Source organism: Lactuca serriola, chromosome 5 (genome assembly GCF_051521515.1).
Source record: "Lactuca serriola cultivar US96UC23 chromosome 5, Lser_US96UC23_V15, whole genome shotgun sequence".
Lineage (NCBI taxonomy): Eukaryota > Viridiplantae > Streptophyta > Magnoliopsida > Asterales > Asteraceae > Lactuca > Lactuca serriola.
In genome coordinates this window covers 284,811,908-284,837,444 of record NC_136412.1, presented here as the reverse complement: position 1 = coordinate 284,837,444, position 25,537 = coordinate 284,811,908, and the positions used below count along the sequence as shown (strand labels likewise).

At 36.0% G+C, this 25,537-nt stretch overlaps 3 protein-coding genes across 3 annotated transcripts; 2 read left to right on the top strand and 1 right to left on the bottom strand.

Annotated features, from left to right (window-relative positions):
• Positions 1–324: 324 nt before the first annotated feature.
• On the top strand, positions 325–2,234 carry LOC145054516 (protein NODULATION SIGNALING PATHWAY 1-like). Its single transcript, XM_079002732.1, has one exon. It carries the CDS (start codon positions 506–508, stop codon positions 2,135–2,137), a length of 1,632 nt encoding a protein of 543 aa, XP_078858858.1. The 5' UTR covers positions 325–505; the 3' UTR covers positions 2,138–2,234.
• Positions 2,235–14,693: 12,459 nt separating this feature from the next.
• LOC145050581 (uncharacterized) lies at positions 14,694–16,405 on the top strand. Its single transcript, XM_078998806.1, has 3 exons — positions 14,694–14,787; positions 15,151–15,720; positions 15,939–16,405. Exons 1-3 carry the CDS (start codon positions 14,694–14,696, stop codon positions 16,403–16,405), a joined length of 1,131 nt encoding a protein of 376 aa, XP_078854932.1.
• Positions 16,406–20,369: 3,964 nt separating this feature from the next.
• LOC145054515 (E3 ubiquitin-protein ligase SPL2-like) lies at positions 20,370–22,548 on the bottom strand. The gene is made up of 6 exons (XM_079002731.1): positions 22,005–22,548; positions 21,605–21,706; positions 21,296–21,466; positions 21,087–21,208; positions 20,887–21,006; positions 20,370–20,810 (listed from the first exon to the last, which is right to left on the bottom strand). The coding sequence occupies exons 1-6, from the start codon at positions 22,368–22,370 to the stop codon at positions 20,516–20,518; spliced, it is 1,176 nt and encodes a 391-aa protein (XP_078858857.1). The 5' UTR covers positions 22,371–22,548; the 3' UTR covers positions 20,370–20,515.
• Positions 22,549–25,537: the final 2,989 nt, after the last annotated feature.

The following is a 25,537-nucleotide window of genomic DNA, read 5'->3' as shown; positions in this document are numbered from 1 at the left end:
TCAAAAAAGCCGATTGTTGTAATACCTTTCTAACTATCATACAAATTAATGAAACATATATATTTTATATGAATGAATCAATTTTTATCCACATAAAATAAAACAATGTTGCAGTTATATACAAATCCGTTAAACATATATTTCATATGGATGATCCAATTTGTGGGTTTTTGATTCATCCACATAAGATAGACTATCTTTCGGAGAATCATACAAATACAAATCGGTAAAAGATATATATATTTTATTTGGATGAAATCAAAATAGTTTCCAAAAGATTTCTTTCAAACTCCCCCTTTTTTGTCTTTTAAGATTGATTTTAATAATAATTACCAACATCATATCTTCCAAAAAACAGCACACCCATCTCACCTTAATTATGCTTTTCATCCTCCAATCCCCTCCTATATATATTCTTAATTATCCTCTGATCACAATCAAGATCACAACCTTCTTCCTCTATTCACAAAACTTGTAGTATCATTTCTTGTTTCAGATATATCCAATGATTAAGCAAGATTCCCTGTTGTTATCTTCTTTTCCCCTAAACACAAACCCAGTTTCTGAAACCATGTTGTTTGGAGAACCAGATCCATATCCGGATCTCAGCTCGGGTCAAATCATGGATTGGTTAGAAGAGTCATTACCTTACCTTCCATCTCTTTTAGATGATCTATATGACTCCACTGATATCATCGATGATCCATGGTGGGCACCATTGGAAGAGCTAGAACATGACGTCATCAATGCTAATACTATCTCTACTTGTAACTCCGTAGAAAACTTAATCACTACAGTCAGCAGTTGTACTACTACAGCACCTACTCATCTTCTCAATGTCCCTGAACAACCGGTGGTTGACTTGTCAAAGAAACGAAAAGCAACAGAAGAAGGAAAAAGATCCGGTGGACACAAGAAGGGGACAGGAAAAGCCACCAAAGATAACTGTAATGGCGGGAAGAATGATGGGAGCTGGGCGGAGCAGTTGTTGAATCCATGTGCTGCAGCAATCACCGCCGGAAATGTGACACGTGTCCAGCATCTACTCTTTGTTCTTCACGAGCTGGCGTCACCAACCGGAGATGCTAACTACAGGTTGGCGTCTCACGGGCTGCAAGCGCTCCTGCACCACCTCTCTTCCTCCACCGGAAAGGTGGTGACCCGGACCCCTGCCAATGCCATGAATTTCACCACGGCGACACCTAAATTCTTCCAACGATCTTTAATCAATTTTAATGATATAAATCCATGGTTCACGATTCCTTTCAACATTGCCAACAACGCGATCCTACAAGTGTTGTCGGAGCAAGTCAATAACAGGACTCTTCATATCCTCGATATCGGAGTCTCTCATGGATTCCAGTGGCCTACGCTTCTAGAAGCACTGAGTCGCCGGCCTGGAGGTCCACCGCCGTTGGTTCGACTCACTGTTGTCTCACCGGAAAACCGACAATTTCCTTTCGCAAACTGCCCTCCTGGTTACGACTTCACCTCAAACATCCTCCGTTTCGCGAAAGATATCAATGTCAATTTACAGATCAACACACTCGACGATTGTCCTTTGAATAATCTAAATCCCCAAATCATCAATTCATCCCCAGATGAAACCCTAATCGTATGTGCTCAATTTAGACTCCACGACCTAAACCACCACACGAAACCAGACAACAGAACAGAGTTCTTGAAACTGATGCGAAGTATGAACCCCCAAGGAGTGATTTTGAGCGATAACAACATGGATTGCAGCTGCAAAAGCTGTAGCAGCTTCGATGCAGGTTTTTCCCGGAGCTTGGACTACTTATGGAGGTTTTTAGACTCCACAAGTGTGGCATTTAAAGGGAGAGAAATGGAAGAACGGAAAGTGATGGAAGGGGAAGCTGCAAAGGCTCTGGTTAACATGTGTGAAATGAATGAAACGAAAGAGAAGTGGGGAGAGAGGATGAGGGGCGTTGGATTTGTAGAGAATGCATTTGGAGAAGATGCCATGGATCAAGCTCGTGCATTGTTGAAAAAGTATGACAGTCACTGGGAAATGAGAGTTGAGGAAAAAGATGAGTCTATTGGGTTACGGTGGAAAGGGCAATCTGTGTCGTTCTGTTCTTTATGGAAAATAGATCCAAAAACTAGTGATTTGTAGAATTATTAGTAGAATAAGTCTGGATTGTGCTGATTTTGTATCAGTTTTTTCTCTCTTTTTGTGTAGAGCAAAACTAAGCCTTAAACTGCACTTCTTATTCTCATTTGTTAGTTAGATTGTTACTACTCCATTTTTGCTAATTTTCCTTGCCATTATCATCAAAGATTTCAATGTCTGAATCACCTTAATCGCATTTATCAAAAGGTGAAAAAGGGAAGTAACCAATTAGCAATGCTCAAGATTTGTAAATTAAATACATGTGATTTGTGAATACCATAAAAAGGCAAAATCTCCTTGAATTTTTTTTTTTCTATATATCAATCTCTCATAAGTTTTGATATTGGTCATTTTATGATATTTTTAAAATAAATATTATCTATTTGTCATTTTTTAATTTGTTTAAATTTTTAATATTAAAATCATATACCTATATATGTAAAATATTAAATATTATATATATGATATTAAATTGCAATAAATACGTTTTTTTTTATTTTAAAGTTATATATTAAAAAATATTTTTTGTTTACATTTTAATGTTTAATTTTTTTTAAATCAATCCGTGTAATATACAGATTTCACACCTAGTGTTTAATAAACTTAAAAATCATACTGCTTTGGTTGTGTATACAAAAGATAACTAAACGAACACCACTAAAACAAATGATTCTCGTACAACATGACACCGAACATAGGATTTTGAGGCATTGGCCAACAATAAAAAGTGATTATGATATACTAGTTTTCATACATAACAATTTATTATAAAACAATTTACAACGTCACATTTTTAAACACAAATTTTTGTATAAAAAACTGTTTTGTGTACGAATAATTCCTTTTGCCAATATACCTGGCTTACCTATGATGTCATAACTTTTTGCATATTAAATATTATGTCTAATGTCTAACGTTAAATAAAAGTCGTTCAGTTTTGATATGCCAACAACTATTAGTTGGATCCAATCATTTTACCATTTCAAAATTATTTTGATATATAAAACTAATTTTTTTTTTTTTTTGTCCAATTCAATAAATACGACAAATACTATGGTCCAAAGCCCAAACTCTAAAAAACTATAAATAGGCATCTTTCCCACTTTTGACTCGACCACTAGTCCACTACAACGCATGCTAGATTAATTTGTCGACTTTCGTAATTTAAAAAGTAATGAAGACGATAATATTTATAAATATATCTTGTAATATAATATGGTAAATGTGATAGAAACCTTACATTTATAAATTTGTTTTTTTTCAGTTAAAAACTGATTATTTCTTCATGCTTTGTATGGGCAAACTTTTTTACAAATTGAAGATGAATTTAATATCTAATTTAGTATATTATTTCAGCAATAACATATGAAAACACGTTATGTTGGTTTTAAATTAACTCAGGTGATAATAAATTCGTATCAACAACTCAGCTTAAACTAAAAATAAAAAATAAAAAATTTGAACCAGCAATATATTAATAAAAAAAAGTATAAATAACCCCACTAGCAAGTAGCTAGTAGAGGTGTTAGTCTACAATATATAAGGGAAGAAATTCATATTCTCCGATCTTTACTATCTTTGGCTCCCCTATTTTTAACCCACACATATGTCAACGATTCTCCCCCCCCCCCCCCCCCCCCCCCCCCAAATATCCTCTCCAAATTCAACGAAATTTTTTTAAAAATTCTATAATTACGGGCTTTCCATAAACACCATATAGCTCCAAATAATATCGTCGTTAATCTTCTTCTCTTCTTAGGACAATTGCCCCATCTAGATGCATAATCGATAATGTCTGATACCGAATGAAAGTCCATCCCTCATAATCCACACCGGTGAAGAATCATTCGCAATACGTTCCTCGCCAATGAGCATGTTACAAGGATATGGTCACCAGTTTCTTCTGTCGTATTACATACACCACAAACAGTTGATTCCAATGCAACACCTCTGTTATTGAGTGCTGCTGCCGAGGGTATTCGACTTTGTTTTGCTCTCCAAATAAATCCCAATACTTTTAATGGGATCATTTTTAGCCACGAGAAGTTCCCATCACAAACCGGGAAGTATGCTCTTTCGATTCTGTCACGTAGGGCTGCCACACATAATTTCCCATCATTGACGAATGAAGATACCCATGTACCACCAGCCTCCTCATGCCGCATTACATCTTTGAATGAAATATTTAATTTCTCTAACTTTTTTTGCAATACTATATTATTCTATACACTGCTCCAAGGATTTTTTGCTCCAAGGATTTTTTGCTCCAAATCTATTATTTGTATCCACCAATTTATGAAGCCCATTGATAATCTGAACCCAAAAGGAGTTGGGTTCGTTTTTTAGCCGCCATAACCATTTGGTTAGTAACGCCAAATTTAGAGATCGAATAGAGCCAATACCCAAACCACCAACCGCTTTTGGAGCTATAACATTTTCCCAGGCCACCCATTTTATGCTATTCTTGCAAGTAGGACCTCCCCCAAATGAACTGTCTACGGATTTTCTCCAATGAGCTTATGACTCCATTCGGGGCTCCAAAAATAGATAGGAAGAATGTGGGTAAGCTTCCCAGTACCGTTTTGGCAAGAGTAATTCTTCCTCCGAAACTGAGGGTTTTGGCTTTCCAAGCTGAAAGTTTTGACCTCAGTTTTTCCATTACAATGTTCCATGAGGTCTTTCGGTTCATATTTGATCCTACCGGGATGCCAAGGTAGGTGAAGGGGAGCACTGCAGGTTCACAACTAAGGGGGGTCGCCCAGTTAACAACATCATGGGACGGGACACCAATACCATAAACTTTGGATTTTGTGAAATTGACTTTTAAACCGGATGAAACATAAAAGCATCTAAGAATTCTGGCGAGATTTGCAACATTTATGTATGACCAATCCCCCTAGAATAAAGCATCATCTGCGTACAGAAGGTGAGATAGACATACACCTGTATTAGGGATATGGATACCATCAGATATACCTTTAGATGTTGCAGATTTCATTGCAATATTAATTCCCTCCATCGCAATGATAAATAAGAACGGATATAAAGGGTCTTCTTGTCTCACCACCTTTGTCATTGAGACTTCGGCAGTGGGGCTCCCATTAATAATGATAGAAGCCCTATCCGATTCCAAACAGCCTTGTATCAACGATCTCCATTTACACCAAAAATTCATATGAGCCATTATGGAGTCTATGTATCCCCAGTTGACTGAGTCAAAAGCCTTGTTAAAATCTACCTTTAATAACAAAATTTTCCTTCCATTTGATTTCGCCCAAGAGAAAATTTCGTTTACTATTAAGGGCCCCTCTAATATGTTCCTCCCCTCCACGAAGGCATGCACTTCATCAATCACATTGGCAATCACCTTTTTAATATGCAGGGCAAGAATTTTTGTGATGACTTTATACATCGAACCGATCAGGCTAACTGGTCGATAGTCATCAAGCCGAAGCGGGTCCTTTATCTTTGCAGCCAACGTGATGAAAGAGGCATTGCAACCTCTTGAAAATTTACCCCATCTTTCAAAATGTTTGACCGAAGCTAGCACATCACCTTTAATGATATCCCAATATTTCTTGAAGAATTTCATGGTGAAACCATCCGGCCCCGGGGCCTTCTCACTACCACAAGACCATATGGCGTTTATTATTTCATTCATCATTATCGGGGCCTCAAGAAATTCAGAATCTGATGAGGATAATTTTCTAAAAAAATCACTTCTAAAGCTTGGTCTGTCCACCCACTTCTCATGGAACTTGTTTGAGAAAAATGTTACTGCTGCGTTTTTCATCTCTATAGGTCGAGATTTCCATTCACTATTTATCACAAAACCATGGATTTGGTTTCTCCTATTCCTGTTGTTTACGTATCCATGGAAGAAACTAGTGTTTTCGTCACCATCTACCACCCATTTAATCCTTGCTTTCTGCCTTCGGTCTAGAGAGGCAAATCTTTCCAATTCCATAATTCTACTATAGTCCCTCGTCCTGTCATCCATTTCAATTTCGGATAATTGTCTCGATTCCGCCATTAGATCCGTTTCTGCCATTCTTTTTTTCGCCTCCAGGAGCTCGTGATTCTCCTTTCTATACTCAGTGGCTCTCCATTTTTTATTTCACCTTTTGGATGTTTAGGTTTACAAGCTAAAATGGTGTCCGCCGCTCCAAAACCATTAAATTCTTCCCAAGCCTTAATCACAATCTGCTCAAATCCATCGCGCATCATCCAAGAATTAAACAACATAAAAGGAGGTGGTCCAAAATCTACCACCTCCGTTTTAAGTATCACCGGTGAATGATCTGAGATTTCTTTCGGGAGAGCAGTGGAAGAGGCCAAAGGAAATTGAATCATGAATTTTTCACAAACTAAGATTCGGTCTAACTTACTCAGCTTTGCCCCATATTGTTGAAAGTAAGTAAACCTAAATCCCCACATCTTTAAATCATGTAATTCTGCCCTCTGAATGAAATGATTGAAACATTATGTGCTTGACTTACAGAAGGTAGAGTTTATTCTTTCATCAGGACTTCGAACTTAGTTGAAATCGCCAAGAATTATCCAGGTAGCCATTCTTTGTTGTTTCAGCTTCAATAGATCCCGCCATAGTTGCAGTTTATCAGGGGAGGATTTAGGGCCATAAACATTAACAATCACTACTTGACCATCAATAGATGTACAAGTACCAATTATCATTAAGAAGTACCTGGATTTAACCGTTGCTTCAATGTTAAAGAAGTTTGAGTCCCATATTGTGAGTAGTCCCCCTGATCTGCCAGTAGCATTGACATACTCGAAACCATGATTAAAATTGCCCCAGCAACTTGAGACGTCAAGTGAGTTATGGAGGTCACTAAGTTGGGTTTCTTGAATCGCCATAAGAACTAGATTATGAGATCTTCGGAGCCTACATGCCCATTCTGCCTTGTGCTTCTCTCCTAACCCACGAACATTGAGGGTCACCAGGTTCATCTGGGAATATGATTCTCGCCAACATCACCCATAGCCTCAGTGAGGATCGGATCCCCATTCTCAATCTCAAAACCAAGGATTTGACCGATCTCCACCGTTTTTAGTGCTTCATCATTTGGCGATAGCGATTCAGGGGAGTCCGGGAGCAGGATTTGTTCAGGAGAAATTATGTTTGGACAATTTAAATCAATTGATAGTGGAATTGGTGGTGAATCTGTAATAGGGGACCTATTTATTCTGCGCCTTTTATCAATAGTGCTACCTGATTCATACCTTGTTGTGACCCCTTGTACCTTTGTTGGGTCTAAAGGCCGGTTATGATTCCCACCAGAAGGAAATGGCCCAAAACATCTCGTGGCAGCTAACGAGCTAAGTTGGCAGCCAGCCCAAAAGGAACTTGCTCCGTATTTATTGGGCTTTGATAATTCCCAACGCCTGGGTTATTAGCCACTGCATCTTGATTGTATTTATCATTAATTGCCTCCTCATCGATACGATTTTTTAATTCTTTTGGTGGCGGCGATTGACTATCGCATACTGGCTGTTGAACTTCTAACGGCTTCTCAGCTCCCAGCATCTTAACTTCTTGGTCCAAGTCCAACGTCGCCGGAATGACAGACTCTCCGGCAGCTTCATCTTGGATTTCTCCTTCCTCTAATAACCCCTCATCAACATTCATCACTGTGTTACTAAAATCATTCGCTTCTCTGACGTGATCAGACTCACTATTTTCAATTGTGTCACATGGTCCAGATAGGAAAGGGGACCAATCGAAATCTCTTTCCACTGCCCCACATTAAAGATATTTCGATTAAATTCCACTTGTATTTCTTCATTAATTCTCAACTTCTTTCCCATCAATATACAAATGTTTCCAATAGATAAATCCTGAGAGCTTGGAAGGATCTTAACTGGTTCAAGAATTTTACCAAATTCTCCAGCGATTCTGGAAAAGTTTTCCTCGTTCCATAGACTAAGGGGGTGTTTGGATAGGAAAAAAAAGGGTGTTTATTGTTTATTGCTTATTCCCACCACAATAAGCTAACTTTGAGTGTTTTGATAAAATCTTTAAAAATCAGCTTATTAAGCTAAATAAGCTAATTTTAATAAGCATCTCTCCCCTCTTATTGGTTATTGCTTATTCCCACCACAAATAAGCTAATAAGCTAATCCAAACACCCCCTAATTGGGAGCCCAATAATTTTCAACCAAGCTATTCTATCAAAATTTTCAATTATTATATCCCCAGTCTTGAAGTCCTTGAACCATGCATTCCAAACATTCTTCTTTGATAAGAATTCACTGACATCATACGGGGATCGGAAACGGATTCCCACCATTAAACCACCCAGATATTTCATTCTGTAAGCTTGTTCATTTCCCAGTCTCATGGAGAGTGGAATTTTCCTTAGTTTTTCCAGGAAATGGGCTTCACCAATTAGAGTTAGGGGACTATGTAAACATTCCGCCATACAAGCCCCGTTTACAAGTGTCACCGGTTTCTTTGAAAGTGGTGGAGGTTGATGATTCCTCCCTGTCACAGCCTCCACAAAGGATCTACTATCACGTACTGATAGTGTCGACGGTCTTTGAACAAACTGGGGTTTTGTTTTCACCCCTTCATCCATCACAGCAGCCGTCTTTCTTTTAAATTTTGCAATATTAACATCAAGCAACGTACCTGAGCACATAATCTTCTGTAACGCCGCTTCCATTTCCCATTCCCTGCTAACCTTTATGTATCTGACAAATGTAAAGTTCTTCTTTCTTGAATCCTTCTTGGTTGCCATGTACACATCTATTAACTCTCCATATTTACTGAATATTCTTCTTATAATTTCCTTACTTACACCGTTGGGAATGTTTGATACAAACATGGTGATTACCCCTTTGTGGTCCCATCTTTTACTCACAGATTTGTTTCTCCGTGGATTCACCACTATCCATTCACCTTTTTCTGTTCGTTGTGCTATTTACCTTTTTAACTAGCATGTATTTTTGAGTTAAAATAAATAATAATAATAATAATAATAATAATAATAATATAACTTTAACTAAAGGACAACTGATAGGATCAATGATTTTCCAGTCAAATAGTGTGTCCCATGATCATTCATATTGTAATACGGTATTTTTTTTAATGTCGAGTAAATTACACGAATAGTCCCTATCGTTTAGGGTAATTTGTGCGTTTGGTTCCTAATTTTTTTTTAACTCGAAAGATCCCTACTATTTTTTTTGTTACACATTTGGTCCCTGTCTTACCTAAAAAGACTATTTTGTCCTTGATTTTTTTAATATATTTAAATAAACACACCGCGAACCCCACCCCCTCACATTACCTTACCTACCCCACCATTTTCATTATTTAAATAATAGTCTTTTTAGGTAAGATAAGGACCAAACGTGTAACAAAAATAAATAGTAGGGACCAAGCGCGTAATAAAAACAAACAGTATGGACCTTCCAAGTTAAAAAAAATAAATTAAGGACCAAGCGCGTAAATTACCCTAAATCATAGGGACCATTCTTGTAATTTACTCTTTAATGTTCTTTATTCTACTTCATATGGTTTCTACAAAAAAAAAAGTAATTATTTCAGATACCATTCACACGGTTGTGCACAACATAAGAGTCTAGTGCCTATAAAACCACCCCTTATATCCGTACATATTACATATTTGGTGTGTTACATCAAAACCATATTCTCCTACCATTAAAACAGGTTACCTGCCACTAACATGCCACTCAACCTCATTTTTTCATTTAAATTTAATTCAAAAATACAATAAAATGATTTTTTAATACTAGCTTTCCATTAAATTAAAAGACCAAATTACATTAAATAAAAACTACATTAATTGATATCAAAAAATAATAACAATAAAAATAAAAATTACATTACTTAAAATAAAAAAATTAAAATAAAACATTAAAAAAAACTAAAAATTGCAACCATAAATAAAATAAACTACCCCATATGCCTATGTCAGGCTTGAACCGACTTTTTCATCGCGAGGAAAAGTTCCAAGTCTTTGTCCTCGAGGTCGTCCGCTTTCATTTTCAATATTTTCATATCGGTTTTTGTTTGGATCGTCGTTTGTGTCTCTTGAAATGATGTTTGTGGTTCAATCATTTTTTGCTCCATCCGAGTCATCACATCGGCCTTCGTTTCTTGAAATTGCACATATCGATCAAATTTATCGCCAAAAAAAAATCCATAACACTAGAGCTCGAAGATGTTGAAGCGCTTTTTTTTTGCTTTATTCTTCCAACGGGCTAACGAAGAGATTGCTCATTTTCAAGATCTAGTGGATCATCGTTGATGTTGATGTGTGTTTGGCCGTCCGATTGTTGGGAAGTTCCATCGGGGTTTCTCAAACGCTTTGAACTGGAAGATTGAGAAGTTCCTTCCGTTTGCTCTTTCCATTTTGGAGCATCTTTCAATTTTATCCACGGTTTCATATACGGAAAAGTTTTGCATGTTGCAGTTGTTTTTGCAAATTTCTCCATGGCCGCGTTGAAAACATCAAAATCATTCAAGTCGCTTTTGCGTATGTTTAGGAGGTTGTAGTAGATTCCTCCAAACTCGGTGCATTTTAGTCGAATATCTCGCCATTTCGACGTAATTTGATGGCATTTCGAGTTTCACTTTCCATTAATTCGTAGAAAATGACGCGGACTTTCTCCCAAAAACTTTCGTAAGGTTTACTATCTCCTACAATTGGATCGTGGGAAGCCGACACCCATGCCTCCGCTAACTTTTCTTCTTCGTCTTTTGTCCATGGGACCCTTTCTTAGATGGTAGTGACTCGGGCCGGGTTTTTTCCTTTTTTCTTTTTTGGTTGAGGTGGCGGTGAAGCTTGCGTTTCCGAAACAAAATCCGGCGAAAGTGGTGGTTGTGAAATTGGTAGTTGTTGTTGTTGTGACGCTTGTTGTTGGAGTTGTTGGAATTGTTGGAATTGTTGAAATTGTTGGTATTGTTGTTGCATTTGTTGTTGTTGGAAAGACAGAAAAGGTTGATATTGTTGTTGGAAAAGTGGTGTTTGTTGGATATGGGAACCAGTTTGAAGCAAACTGACAAAACCGCCTTGAGGTGACTCCATAGTCGGGAATTGGCGAGGGATTGTATCTAACGCAAAAGCGTTATCGGGTTTGCGATTTCTGTAGTTTGGAGGGGGTATTTTCATTGGGATCCATGGTTTTTGGTTGTGAAGATGTAGTGTGTAGTTTGTGTATAGAGAAAGAAAAGAATGATGTAAAAAATAAGAAGTAAAAGTGTGGTATTTATAGGTAAATAAAAAAGTTAAATTTTTGTTTTTTTTAAACAAAGTAGCCGTTGAACGGCTATACAAATTAGTCAAAGTGGGCTTCGATTTCATTGGATGTTTCCATCCGTTATGGCCAACACGAAACACCACGAGGACGGCTAACCACGAAACAATGGGGTGGTGTGCACGACCGTTGTGCGTGGCCAGCTCAACCACGACCAAGCTCATTGTATGTATACCACACGACCTATGGCTATATGACATGGGCACCATGGACATGCATGCATGGCCGTGGTTTTCTTCCACCTCGGCCTCTTTTCCCACATTGCCACCATTTTCTTCCACACCAACTTCAATGTATATATCACCAACCACAAACACTTTTGTAGAAAAAAAGAGGGTGGAAAAAAGAATAGAAGAAAGATGATTGGTCATCCTCCATTGTTGTGTTAATCACAATTCACAACACCGCAACCACCATGACACACAAAGTATGGTGTACACGGTTGTGGTGGGCTACGTTGGTGGCAACGAAGGCCCTTCGTAAAAGTTATATCAGATGGTCTAATGAGCTCAATCCATAATGAAACTACAACTCTCGTATAAAAATTGTTGAGACTCGGTTTGACTACATCTACAAGTATACCAGCACTACTACTTCCTGTTAGGTTCAAACTCCATATTATGAAAATCTAGCTATTAGACTACATACTTATCTTATAGATAAATAATTAGCTACAATATTTTCCATATAACGTATGTTTTTTAAATGAAGGAAATTTTATATGCTAACAACGAGCTAGATAGAAAAGGAAACTATATCGTGGAAATTACAAGAACCAGATCCTATATCCAAGGTTGGCCCCAAGAAATCGGGAAATTACAAGAATCGGGTCCTATATCCAAGGTCGGCCCCAAGGTTATGTGCAATTTAGTACTCCCTCCGTCCCAATATTATAGTCCATCTTTCCTTTTTGGTTTGTCCCAAAATAATAGTCCACTTCTAAATATAAATAATATTTTTACCAAAATACCCCCTCATTGTTACTTAACCAACTAAACATTTAATTGAACATTAAATGCAAAGTAAGGACAAAACTGTCATTTTATTATATAAAGTTAGTGGTAATTAATGTTTTTCTTAATTTGTGTGTTTTTTGTCTGTGGACAATAATATTGGGACGGAGTGAGTAAAAAATAGCCTTGAAACTTGAAAATTATAAATATCACACTTTTAATATATTTATAAAAAACAAAGATTCATTCAAAATAGTAAATAAAAAAGTAAATTTGTTTCTACCTAAAAATTATCATCCTTTTAATATTTGAACACAACCATTCAATAGCACCTCTCTATAGAAGATATATTATAATAACACCTTATTTGCAATTTTCTCTTTTCCAGCCCTTGAAAAGTCAATTTGAAAAGTGAAATGTAATATTATGAATCAGAAAGACAAAAAAAAAAAAAAACTGGATGAATGAAACTTAAAATTCAAAACAGATAATTTGATATAATCACAATTGTTAATTACCTTTTCAAAATTTGTAAAATCTGGAGCTAATAACCTTATTTGTAATTTGTCTCATAAAAAATATGTAAAAGTGGATTTTGATTGACTGTCTAAGGGGTCGTTTGATTTGCACTTACCCATTCTGATCAGAGCTGACTGTTGACCCGGTCAGTAGTCAGACTGTTTGATGGGCTTCCATTGTGGTTGACTCGGTAAGTAATCAATGTCCAAGGAGCTGACTCGGTCCAAAAAAAAAGAGGCTGACCGACCGACCGATGCATTTTTCTTCTGCGCCCTAACACAAATCGCCGCTATTCTTCCTCTTCCTTCAACATTCAGCGCAACGCAGCAACAGCTCCATCGACGATTACCTCCAGCTTCCGGCGAACCTCCTGCGCCAACGAAGTAACAGCTCCGGCGCCGACGAAGTAACAGCCCCGGTGAGGAGATCGACTGCAGGTACGCTTGTTCGTGTTTTTTTTTTTTCTGAAATCACAAAACCCCTTCAATGTTTGCTGTCAAATTGATGATTTCATTCTGAAATTAGGGTTTGAAATTACTTCTTTCATTATTTTTGGATTCAATTAGAACAAAGGGTTGGCATGAAATCAATTTATAATGTCTTTTTGTTTATGAAATCTGATTTTATCTATATGAAGGAATGAATTGCTTGTGTATGAAATCTGTATGAACTAATGTATGAAATCACAGCCCTTATATAGTTGTTAAATCGAATGAATTCTTTACTGTGTGTATATGATATGTTTATGTGCATATGTGTGTAAGATCAAAATTCTCAAGACAATGATTAGAATTTGTTACATAGGTGTATGTGTATTACCAAACTGATATATGAGATCTTGTCTTCAAGTTATGTACTGTGTATATGATATCTCCCAAGTATTGTCTTCAAGTTGTATTAACTTTAGGTTAAACAAAAAAAATATATGTTTTATCTTATTGACATCAAGTAAATAGTGTTTGTAAATGTTTGTTATGTGGATGATTAGATTTTTTTTTCTTTTTACAATAGATATGGCAGACAAAAGAATTAGGGTTAGTTGGAAGTTGGAATTGGTAGACAAAACTTTTTTGGAAGCATGTGTACAAGAATTAACAAGAAATGGCCGGAAAGGTTGCAGACTAAAAGCAAGCTCATGGGCTGTGGTCGCGGAGAAATTGAAAACAGATCATAATTTTATTGTCGACAAAAAACAAATGAAAAACCGATATGACTATTTAAAAGCAAAGTATGCAGTGTGGTTAAAACTTAAAAACAAAACAGGAAATATTTATAATCCCGTTACGAATTCTTTTAACATGACTAATGAAGAATGGGAAGCGGAAGCGAAGGTACATATATACATATTTTTTAAAGTAGATTATTTTTTTACTACTTTAATAATATTTATTAAATTTGTCAAACAGTTGAACAAGTATGTAGATAAGCTGAGAAATGCACCCCTCCCTTGCCCTGAACTTTGTACCCAACTATTTGATGGGGCGACCTCGACCGGTGTTCACAGTTGGGGGCCATCTTCGACATTACCTCATCCCAATGAAACCTTCAGTACACATGATTTTGAGGATACAGAGATGAATGAGCCAGCACCTCATGCAGATACCCCAAGCTCAACAGTACCTCAACCTACTAGTGAGGAATCATCTGGGCGGACAAAAAACAAGGGGGGCAAATGAAATGGTCCTAAAGAAACCACACTTGATGATGAGTTGAAAGAAGTTGGAAAAGAGATTATCAAGGTTGCATAAGCATTCACCGAAGCAAATAATCTTGACAAGGAGATGGATGCTTGTATGGCGAAGTTGACAAGCTTGGAGTGGGGAGAATATGATCCGAAATACACCACTGCTCTTATGTTATTTGCTGAAAGTTCTGGTAATAGGAAAATTTGGTTGTGTCTTAACTTGTCAACTTGTGAGTCGTGGGTAACAAATGCAGGAAAAAAGTTTGGATTAGTTGGTTGACTTTAGTATTTACATGTTATGTTTGACTTTAGTATGTTATGGTTCATTGTTAGACATTAGTATTCTATGGTTTAGTTATGTTATGGATTGTTTTTCTTAGGTGCGGTTATGTTATATGAATTTATATGTTATGGAATGTTATGTTTTTCGTATTTACATGTTACGATTTGTTATGTTATGGATTGTTATGTTATTGATTGTTATGTTATGGATTGGTATGTTATTGATTGTTATGTTATTGATTAAAATGTAATTTGTATTTGACATCTAACAGGACACATGGATAAAGAAGGTGACTTTTTATATTTTCTTATATTCTCGTGGTATTGGTTGATGTTGGTCCGACAAAGGCAAAGAATAATTAAAAGAATAAGAGCTAGCGAACAGGTAGCAAAGGGATATGTGTATACGCAAGATTTGATACACGAATGTCCTATACAATGTTACGATATGATACGTCTTTCACAAGATGCATTTGTACTATTATGCAATCACTTTACACAAAGAAATTGGTTGCAATCTAGTAGGACGATAAGCGTTGAAGAGAAGATGGCTATGTTTTTACATGTTATAGGACATAATGAACGTTTTCGAGCCGTTAAAGAAAGATTTCATCACTCCACACAAACGATTCATCAATGTTTTCATGAGGTCTTACGTGCAATGATGTGTTTTGCACGAGAAATTATAGTACCAACCTCGTCTAATTCAACAAGAAATACCTCAGAACGACATAGACGGCTAATGCAGATTTTTCCCGGAGCAATAGGTGCACTAGATGGAACACTTGTACATGCAGTTGTGCCTGTTGATCAACAAACTCGTTATAGGGGAAGAGGAAAAGGTGAATGTTATCAAAATGTAATTGGAATTTGTAATTTTGATATGATATTCACCTTTGTATGGGCTGGATGGGAGGGCATAGCACATGATTCTAAAGTTTTGAAAGAAGTTGCATTTAACCCAACTTCCGGATTTCCATTCCCTCCACCAGGTTTGTAACTTTACTATACGTTTTATTATCTATATTATTTATATGATAAATTTGTCATGCATCTACAGATAAATATTACCTTTGTGATGCCACATACACCAACACCCGTGGATTTATGGCTCCCTACCGCAATAGTAGGTATTGGTTAGCCGATTTTCGAAGAAACAGAGCTTTGACTAAGGAAGAAATGTTCAATCATGCTCATGCACAACTTAGAAATTACATTGAACGTGCTTATGGTGTATTGAAGGTGAGATTTCCAATTTTAAAACAAATGGCTCCTTATCCTTTTCCAGTGCAAAGAGACATAGTCATTTCTTGTGTTGCGGTCCATAATTTTATAAGGAAATACGATATTGAAGATGAATTATTTACGAACTTTGAACAAAACACTATGGTTAGTCATAATGTGGGTGGTGGAGGAAATGAGGTTCAAAACATAGAAGGCATAGAATGGGGTTCAGAAGTCGTTAACTATATGACTAATTTGCGTGACCAGATTGCTAATCAGTTATTTTCAAATGGTTCACGTTAAATGGTGTACTTTTTTTATTATGTATGACAATTTGTATTTGGATTTTGTATTACACTTTGTATTTGGATTTTAATTGATGTATGTTTAATTTGGATTTTATATGATAATTTGTGGTTTTATAATTTTTTTATCCAGCACAAGAGATAACACAAGGGTAATATGGTCATTTTTTCATTCAGCACAACCATTCAGATAAATAATCAAACAACATAAACTCAGTCAGATATGGACTCAGTCAGCATTTCTAACCCAGTCAGCTCTAACCCAGTCAGCAACTATCAAACGACCCCTAACTAAAACTAAAATTATATAAAAACCAAAATCATAAGAGTTGTTAAAATTAGAATCATATACAAAATCTATCTCTTATGAAGGATAACGGTCGATTTACCCTTCTCCCGGGTATCCATAACATAGGCAATAAATCTGGAACAACCCTACTGAATATAGCGTCTGGCCCTAGCTGTTGAACATAGAACCGGCCCATGCTGAACACCCTCTCCTTGAATCACCAACTTTCCCCCACTTGGGGTCCGAATACGCATCAACTGCTGCTCAATCAATCATTTCCTCATTGGGGCTCATCAAATCCATCCCTACAATAACCTTATTCTCACAGAGGGGAATAGGAACCAAATCAGTCGAGTACCGCTCACTAAACAACTCCAAAAGACAACCCCGATAAACCCTTGATACTCGCAGAGGACGATCATCAGCAATCTCAACCTCTAATGGATATTCCGGTTCCCCCGGAGCATTGGAAAATTTATTGTTGAGCACGAGAGGTACAAAGGATCGGGTAGCCCCCGAATCAAACAGAACCATAAAAGAGATACTATTCACATGGAACGACCCTAAAAGTAAACACAAAATATAAGCAGGAAAATTAACATAAATAAAGAGATAAGGAGGAGATACATACCCGTCACCACATCTATTGTTGCACAAGCCTCCTCGGTTGTCAGTTGAAAAGCCCTGCTCCTCACCATAGGCGCCTCCACCTTGCCCGGTCGGCCATCTGTAATCGGCAAAGTCGACGGAACAGGGGCTACAACCGGGTTTCGTGTTCCTCATCCTCATACCCATACTCGAACCCATCCCCATCGGGGATTAAAAACCTATGCCCATCCCCATTCCCAATGGGTAACGGGGTGTTACCCAATAGGTAATCGGGGATTTTTCCTCATTACAAAGTTTTGAACTTTTATGAAAAATAAATCATAATTATAGATTAACTAACAAAACAAAAACTAACAGAATTAATATAAAGCACTATAATCACTGAATGTCTTCAAATACGAACCATAACATTCAAGTTTACAAATTAAATTATTTTTTGCAAAAAAAAGACAAAAAAGGTCTTCTCAAAACTATACGTTTGATTGTTAAAAAACCTTTATTTGTCTACTTAACATTTGTTTATGCATTATGTAAAATAAAAACATATATATATATATATATATATATATATATATATATATATATATATATATATATATATATATATATATCGGGTACCCATCGGGGTCGGTTTCGGGTACGGGTAAGGGTACTCGACAAATAGAACCATCCCCATCCCCATCCCCGTTTTTTGCATTTGGGTAATACTCATTCTCGCCCTGTCCATGATCAACTCGGGGATTTACCCGGTCAACTCGGGTTAAGGTTTCAGGTACCCATCGGGTACGAGTTTTTTTGCCATCTCTAGCCGCACACTTTTGTATACTACTAAAACTCATTCTTCCTCTAGTATCGGGTTTTTGTTTGAAAAAAGTATAATGAGTTTCTAAAGCATTATTAATACGTAAAAATATAGCATTATTTAGACGGAAACGACGTTCAAATGCGTCATCATTGTAAACACAAATATCCGCGAAGTAATCATGTACCAATAAGTCATATGCGGCTTGGCGATCACGATTGACGACCGACATTGTAGGAGTAACATTCGAACTTTCTTCATCGTGAATGTGTTGCACAAAATTGAAGAAGGTCGAGATGAATTTTCCGTCATCATCCGAGTCAAAAATTTTTAACAATTCCAAATCCTCCACGTGTTTTTTTGGTTTATAGAATGAAAGTAAAATGTGATGGTTTTATTAGATTTATATAGGTATTGAGTTTCTGAAAAAATAAATAATAATAATAATAATAATAATAATAATAATAATAATAAAAACTTAAAAAATGACCGTTGAACGGTCAAAAGAAAGGAAAACGATACAATTTGCCGTTTCATTTCGTTGTCGGGAACATGGACCATAACGACCATGATCAATCACAACCAGTCGGGATGATGTGTACAGTTGTTGTCGTGGTCCACCTCAACAATGAGCCACCTCGTTGCACATATAAGTTAGTAACGGGTATAACAAATGACCTTAAATAAAGACTTAGAGCTCTTTTTTTTTTTAATTCTACCATACTTATAACAAAGTTAATTGCAGAAAATGACATAAAACCATTTCTTTTGCAAAATGGAGATTTCTCTGCTATGATTTTTTTTTAATGTTTTCATTGCAAAATGATGTCATTTCAGAAAAAGATAATAACAGTTGCTAAAATTTTTATTTTTATTTTTATTTTTCATAAAACACCGTTTACAAAGTAATTTCTTAAAAGAAAATTTGCATAACCCAATATACAAAAAGGACATTAATTCTGTAATACATTTTACTCATATTATATTATTTACTCAAACTCACATTTTTGTCAATATATCAATCAACCATTATATATATATATATATATATATATATATATATATATATATATATATATATATATATATATATATATATATATATATATAGAAGTTCAGGTTCATTTGAGACCATTCTAATTTTGTGAGACCGTGAAACCAAATCTAAGAATAATTTTAAAATGCAAAATAAATGGAAAAATCCAAAAGTTCTTTTTTTAAATATTATTTTCGGAATTTGAATTAACTAAAAATAAAATTAAAAAAAAATAAGAAAAAAAATCTCATTTATTTTGAAAAATACGTGAAATATTCTAAATAGAATATTACACTGTACATATTCTAAAAATAATTTTAAAATGCAAAATAAATGGAAAAATCCAAAAATTCTTTTTTTAAATATTATTTTTGGAACTTGAATTAACTAAAAATAAAATTAAAAAAAATAAGAAAAAAATCTCATTTATTCTGAAAAATACGTGAAATATTCTAAATAGAATATTACACTGTACATATTCTAAAAATAATTTTAAAATGCAAAATAAATGGAAAAATCCAAAAATTCTTTTTTTAAATATTATTTTCGGAATTTGAATTAACTAAAAATAAAATTAAAAAAAAATAAGAAAAAAAATCTCATTTATTTTGAAAAATACGTGAAATATTCTAAATAGAATATTACACTGTACATATTCTGAAAATAATTTTAAAATGCAAAATAAATGGAAAAATCCAAAAATTCTTTTTTTAAATATTATTTTCGGAATTTGAATTAACTAAAAATAAAATTAAAAAAAAATAAGAAAAAAAATCTCATTTATTTTGAAAAATACGTGAAATATTCTAAATAGAATATTACACTGTACATATTCTAAAAATAATTTTAAAATGCAAAATAAATGGAAAAATCAAAAAAAAAATTTTAAATATTATTTTCGGAACTTGAATTAACTAAGAAAAATAAAAAAATGCGTCTCACGGTCTCACAAAATTAGGCCGTCTCACATGAACCTAACTCTATATATGTATAGGGTTAGGTTCATTTAAGACCACCCATATTTTGTGAGACCGTGAGACGCATTTTTTTATTTTTTTTTTAGTTAATTCAAGTTCCGAAAATAATATTTAAAAAAAGAATTTTTGGATTTTTCTATTTATTTTGCATTTTAAAATTATTTTTAGATTTGGTCTCACGGTCTCACAAAATTAGAATTGTCTCAAATGAACCTGAACCTATATATACAAGATTCCGTTGCATAGAGATTAAGGATAGCAATTGCATGATACTCTGTAAGAACAAAACATCATCAGCAATACATTCATATATCTACATCCTTTTTTCATTAGATTATACCAATAAGTAGTAGCAACCTCTAATCTCCCAACCAAAACCCATTTTTATTTGTACCTCAAGAATCATATATCCTCACTGAACTACGAATAGTCTGCCTACAAACGGGACATTTGGGGGACAACTCCCTCTCAACCGAGAGAGCACACCGCGGACAACAAACCAAATGACCACAAGGAACAAACGCAGACCGCCGTTGCCTCATCAAACAGATCACACACAGCTGCCCTTCCGGAACATCACCGCTCTCTTCCGCTGCTGTAACACCACCTTCCGCCTCCCTCATTTCCTCTGCAGCATTTTGTTGTTCAATCTCCCTCCGTTGCTTCCACTCTTTCCATTTTTTCCAATTCCTGATATAGTATCCCCAAAACAAAAAAAACCTTTGTTTAATATTTTGTTCCATCATATAGTGATATTTTATAGTACCTTATCACAGCATATCCAAGGATGCCAGTTGCCACTGAACCAATCACAACTCCACTCCACAACAAAACTTTTGTCCTAAAGTCAAGTTCATCCACCATCTGATCTTTACTCAAATTTGATCTTGCAAATTGAAATAGCAATATTAATACATAATCAGGTTTACAGGATAATGGAAAAGCTTCATGAGGAAATATTCTTACAGAAAAAAAGGTAGATCCTTGCATGCCATCACTTCAGGAACTCCATTTTTCAAACTGGCAAGACCAACTGCAGTGATTTCCTTTCCAACGGGTAAAATTTTCTCCTCATCAAGAAGTCCAACCTTCAACACCAACAAGAAAGAAATATAAAAAATAAGATCATATTAAGAAATGAAAGAACAGATGTAATAAATCATGTATGTACTTACAGGGTACTCATGACCGAAAAATGCTTGGAGGAAAGTATAAGGAGAAGCACTTATAGGCTGCAGATTGTGGTATACAGTTGTAAGAGGTAAAGGATGGTTTGATCCATCCAAGTTTACTGTTAGATAATCAGAATGTGGCCACTTTCCTCCATCAACAAGGATAAAAGGAACCTATACAGGAAGATTATCAGATTGTTGTATACAGTATACATAAGAAACTAAAGTGGTATTATCATTAACAACCGGAACTAATGGATTAAAATCAAATCTAACAAGAATGGATTCTAATAGCAAGAATTTTGAAGTTACCGTTCTTATTGATGAGGACTCTTGCTCTTTCCAGTGTCTTGCAAACAAGGAGCGAAAATCTGAAGTCCATCCAAAAAATCCCCTCCATTCGTTGTATATACACTGCAGGAATTCAAGATTACTTACACTTTGAACTGGACGTAGAAGAAAACAGGATTTATAAAAAATGAACAGAAATCAGTTTGATCAGTCAAGCAGCTGGTCGAATTAGTTATGCTATTTACACAAACATTACATAAAGCCCTAAAAGATAGTGAATTAAGAAAGGCAAATTGATCTAAATTTTTGGTTAAGTAATGTTAAATGGCATACTTAGTTCAGATGATGCATATCAGAAAACCTCTAATATATCAGCATATGAACAGATTTTGATAGAAATTGAGATATGGAATATAAATACCGTTTGCGTCCTCTGCAAGATAACCGCTTTCTCGTTAGACTCATGAGAGACCAAAACGTTTTGTTTCTTCCAATTGCCGTTGACGACGGATTTCGTCTCCACAACTCCTCGAACGATGACGATCTTTTCATCACTGAAAGTAGTCGTATCTGACTCTTGATCGGAAGGCTGAGAGAGGACAGAACGGAGATCGGAGACGCTGACAGAGGGTGCCTTCTTGACTTTGTTCAAGGCAGATGAGGTCGTCTTGAACTTGAGGAGGCTGCGGACTGCAATGTACGCTAAGGCTAAACCAAGTACTGCGCCATCGGCGGCTAGGGCTACTTGAGATAGGACTGCGACGGCTGCTTGATCGGGTGCCGACATCGTGTATTAAGAAGTTAAGATGGAATCGAGGGTTTTGACTTTTTGCATCGAATCGGCGACGAAGATGCGTAGTAGGTCGATGTAGCGGGTGGCGGTGTCGCCTTTGCCGGCTGGCGGAAAACAGCGGAGGAGGCGAGGGTACGATCCGGCTGGTGGGTAAACGAGCGAAATAAAACTCGTAATGGGTAGTCGGATAAGTATGGAACTATGGATTATCTACGGCTTATTTTGTAAAGTTGTATAAAATTAAAAATTAAATACTCTTGGCTTTTAAAGCTTTTCGAAATAGTTTTAGAATTTTTTTATTGACAAAATTGTAAAAATAGTCCTTGTAGTATGTATTATTTTTTGGGAAGTTTTAGTTTAAATTTCGATTTTTTTGGATTAGTAATTTTTTTGAGTTTGTTTCATTGCGGATTTGGTTACTCAGTAAACTGAAATGATGTTAATACCTTGGGGTATTTATTTTCTATTTTTCTTTCTACTTTCTTAAATCTAATAATTATTTATTTATTTAAAAAATAAAAAATAAGAAGGTTCACCTCTCTCTCTCTCTCCCCCCCCCCCCCCAATGACCCATTTGCAAATAAACCGATAATCCCCATCCGCCATCAATATCTGGCAAGAACAAAATGGTATAATAGAAGATCTGCAACAATTGTTTAGAGACTCAGTTGACCACCACAACCCCCCCCCCCCCCCCCCCCCCCCGGTCTCTATGTCTAAAAATCCCCTTCGGCACCCGCAAACATATTCCATCGATGGAGATTTAGATTCGGCATTTCCCTTTCAAATCGTCACCAGATTCACCTGCATCTCAGTACCATACATCTTCTGGCGGTGTTTTGATGTTCATCTCCTATAACCCCACCATCGTCGGAGAAGACAATAGAGAAGGTGATGTCGACAGAGTCCCGTAATGCACACCTCCAAAAAAAGAAAATGGCAAGTCGCTCGTGCCAGTAAAGTGGGTTTGAACCAGATTGTATGGAAACTCTGATGGAGGTGTTCGTTTTGCAAATGGATGATCGACAAGAAGGTGGGTGGTGGTCACTAATTGGGGGAGGGTATCGTCTATCTCATCGCTTCAGATTCAGATCCCAGTTCCTTAACACATCAATGTTTACTTAGGTGTAGCAAATTCCTCTGCTTTACACCCATGTTCCACAATCGAGTTTGATATTAATTTAAATATATTGCATTGATTAAGTTAATGTCGGAAGGGATCAATCATAAGATTGGGAAAATGAGTAGAGTTTGGATCAAGTACATATACTTATAAAAGATTATATGGGTTTTGGGTCGGGTACAATATACTAAGCATGGATATTTGGTTCTTGCAATTTCAATTGATCTTTTGAACACATATACGGAAGAAAAAAAACTGGTTTTGCGGTTTTTTTTTTTTTTTGAGTTTTTGTTTAGGTTTGTAGTGATTGTGTTTAAAATTGGAACTGGATGCAACAAGGAATAAACGAGAGCAAGAATAGAAGTGCTAAAATTGGTTTTGAAGATAAACTCGTCGGAGAAGACAACTTCACCGGAAGAGGCAATGGTTAGGGAAGTGGGGGTAGGGTCAATGATGTGTGTGTGTGTGTGAGAGAGAGAGAGAGAAAGAGAGAGAGAGAGAAGGTGGGCCCTTCTTATTATTTTGATTATTAAAATAAATAAATCATTATTAGATTTTAAAAAATGAAAAAATATTAGAAAATAAATATCCCAATGGTATTAGTCATTTCAATATTTGGAGGGACCAAATCTGCAACGAAACTAATTCATAAAGACCATTAATCTAAAAAAAAAGTTGGGGTTTGGACTAAAACCCCAAAAAAATACATACCACATAGACTATTTTTGTAATTTTTTCTTTTTTATTTTAAGATATAAACTTTAAACTCGTTGTAAGTGGTTTGCTAAAAATAGTAGATGCATGTCAATTTCAATAGGTTTGGCATACTCGTATAATACATAATTTAAGAGTGCTGAGAAAACTGAAGTATGAAGATATTCATAGAAGACAAAACTATAAAATTGGTCCCTGTGGTATTCAAAAAACTTTAGATAGGGTCCAAAAAGTTTTCAACTTGCATGGAAGATCCAAAATCAAGAATTTCCTTTGGTTTTGGTCCATGGAGGACTTGAAAAGACTGTTTTGCCCTTTTTATTTCTTTTTTTGTATTTTTTAAATTTTCTTTAATAATTTATTTATTAAAAATTAAAAATGAAAGAACTGGGCCCACTCCCACCCCTACTCTCTCTCTCTCTCTCTCTCTCTCTCTCTCTCTCTCTCTCCAGAAAGAACCCACACACACACACACACTCCATATACGAACACAATCAATGATGAACACACTCTCCATAATTGATTTGCAAGTGTGTAATTGAATACTCCACCCAACAACACCGGTTTCACCGATAAACTCCACCGCCAGTCACCGTCATCCACCACAACCCTTAACAGAAACATCCTCATCATCTCCCTCTCTTCACCAGAGTAAATCAACCCCAAATATGTCAAACATCACTACATCACTCACTCAAGAACATACAACCACCACCTCAACGCCTCAGAAGACCCATGAGCCGCCGAGAAGAAACCCACTCGTTGGCCGTTTCCAAAACAACTGTCTCTCCGATCTACAACTCGACGAAGATGATGGTTGATCTGCCCGTCTTTCTCCTTCTCCGGAGATGTTCCAGCTCACTGATGGCGGCGACATTTAAGGTTTCAAGCAATCATTCGCAAATGAGGGTTTCAGATCCGTTTCCGTTTAGGGTTTCAAGCGATGACGGAGGCAACAAAGAGGGAAGATGGATGGTCGATGTATCTCCAACCTCCTGAGAATCGTCGAGCACCATCGGTGACATATCACACCTTCAGATCCAAAGTTTTACTACTGAATGTGGGTTGATGTTGATTTCTGGATTTAAAAGTGTTTTTTTGTATTTCTGTTTTCTTTGTGTGTATGTATGAGAGATAAGAGAGAGGTAAAGATAGAATAAATGGTGGTGGTGGTGGCGAAGAGTGGTGGCCGACGATGGTGGATCGGTATTTGTTTATGAGTGAAAGAAGAAAGGATGAGAAGAAGAATACAATGGAGAGAGAGAGAGAGAGAGAACCTGCTGGTGGGGTGGACCCAAAATATATTTTTTATTTTTCTTTTATT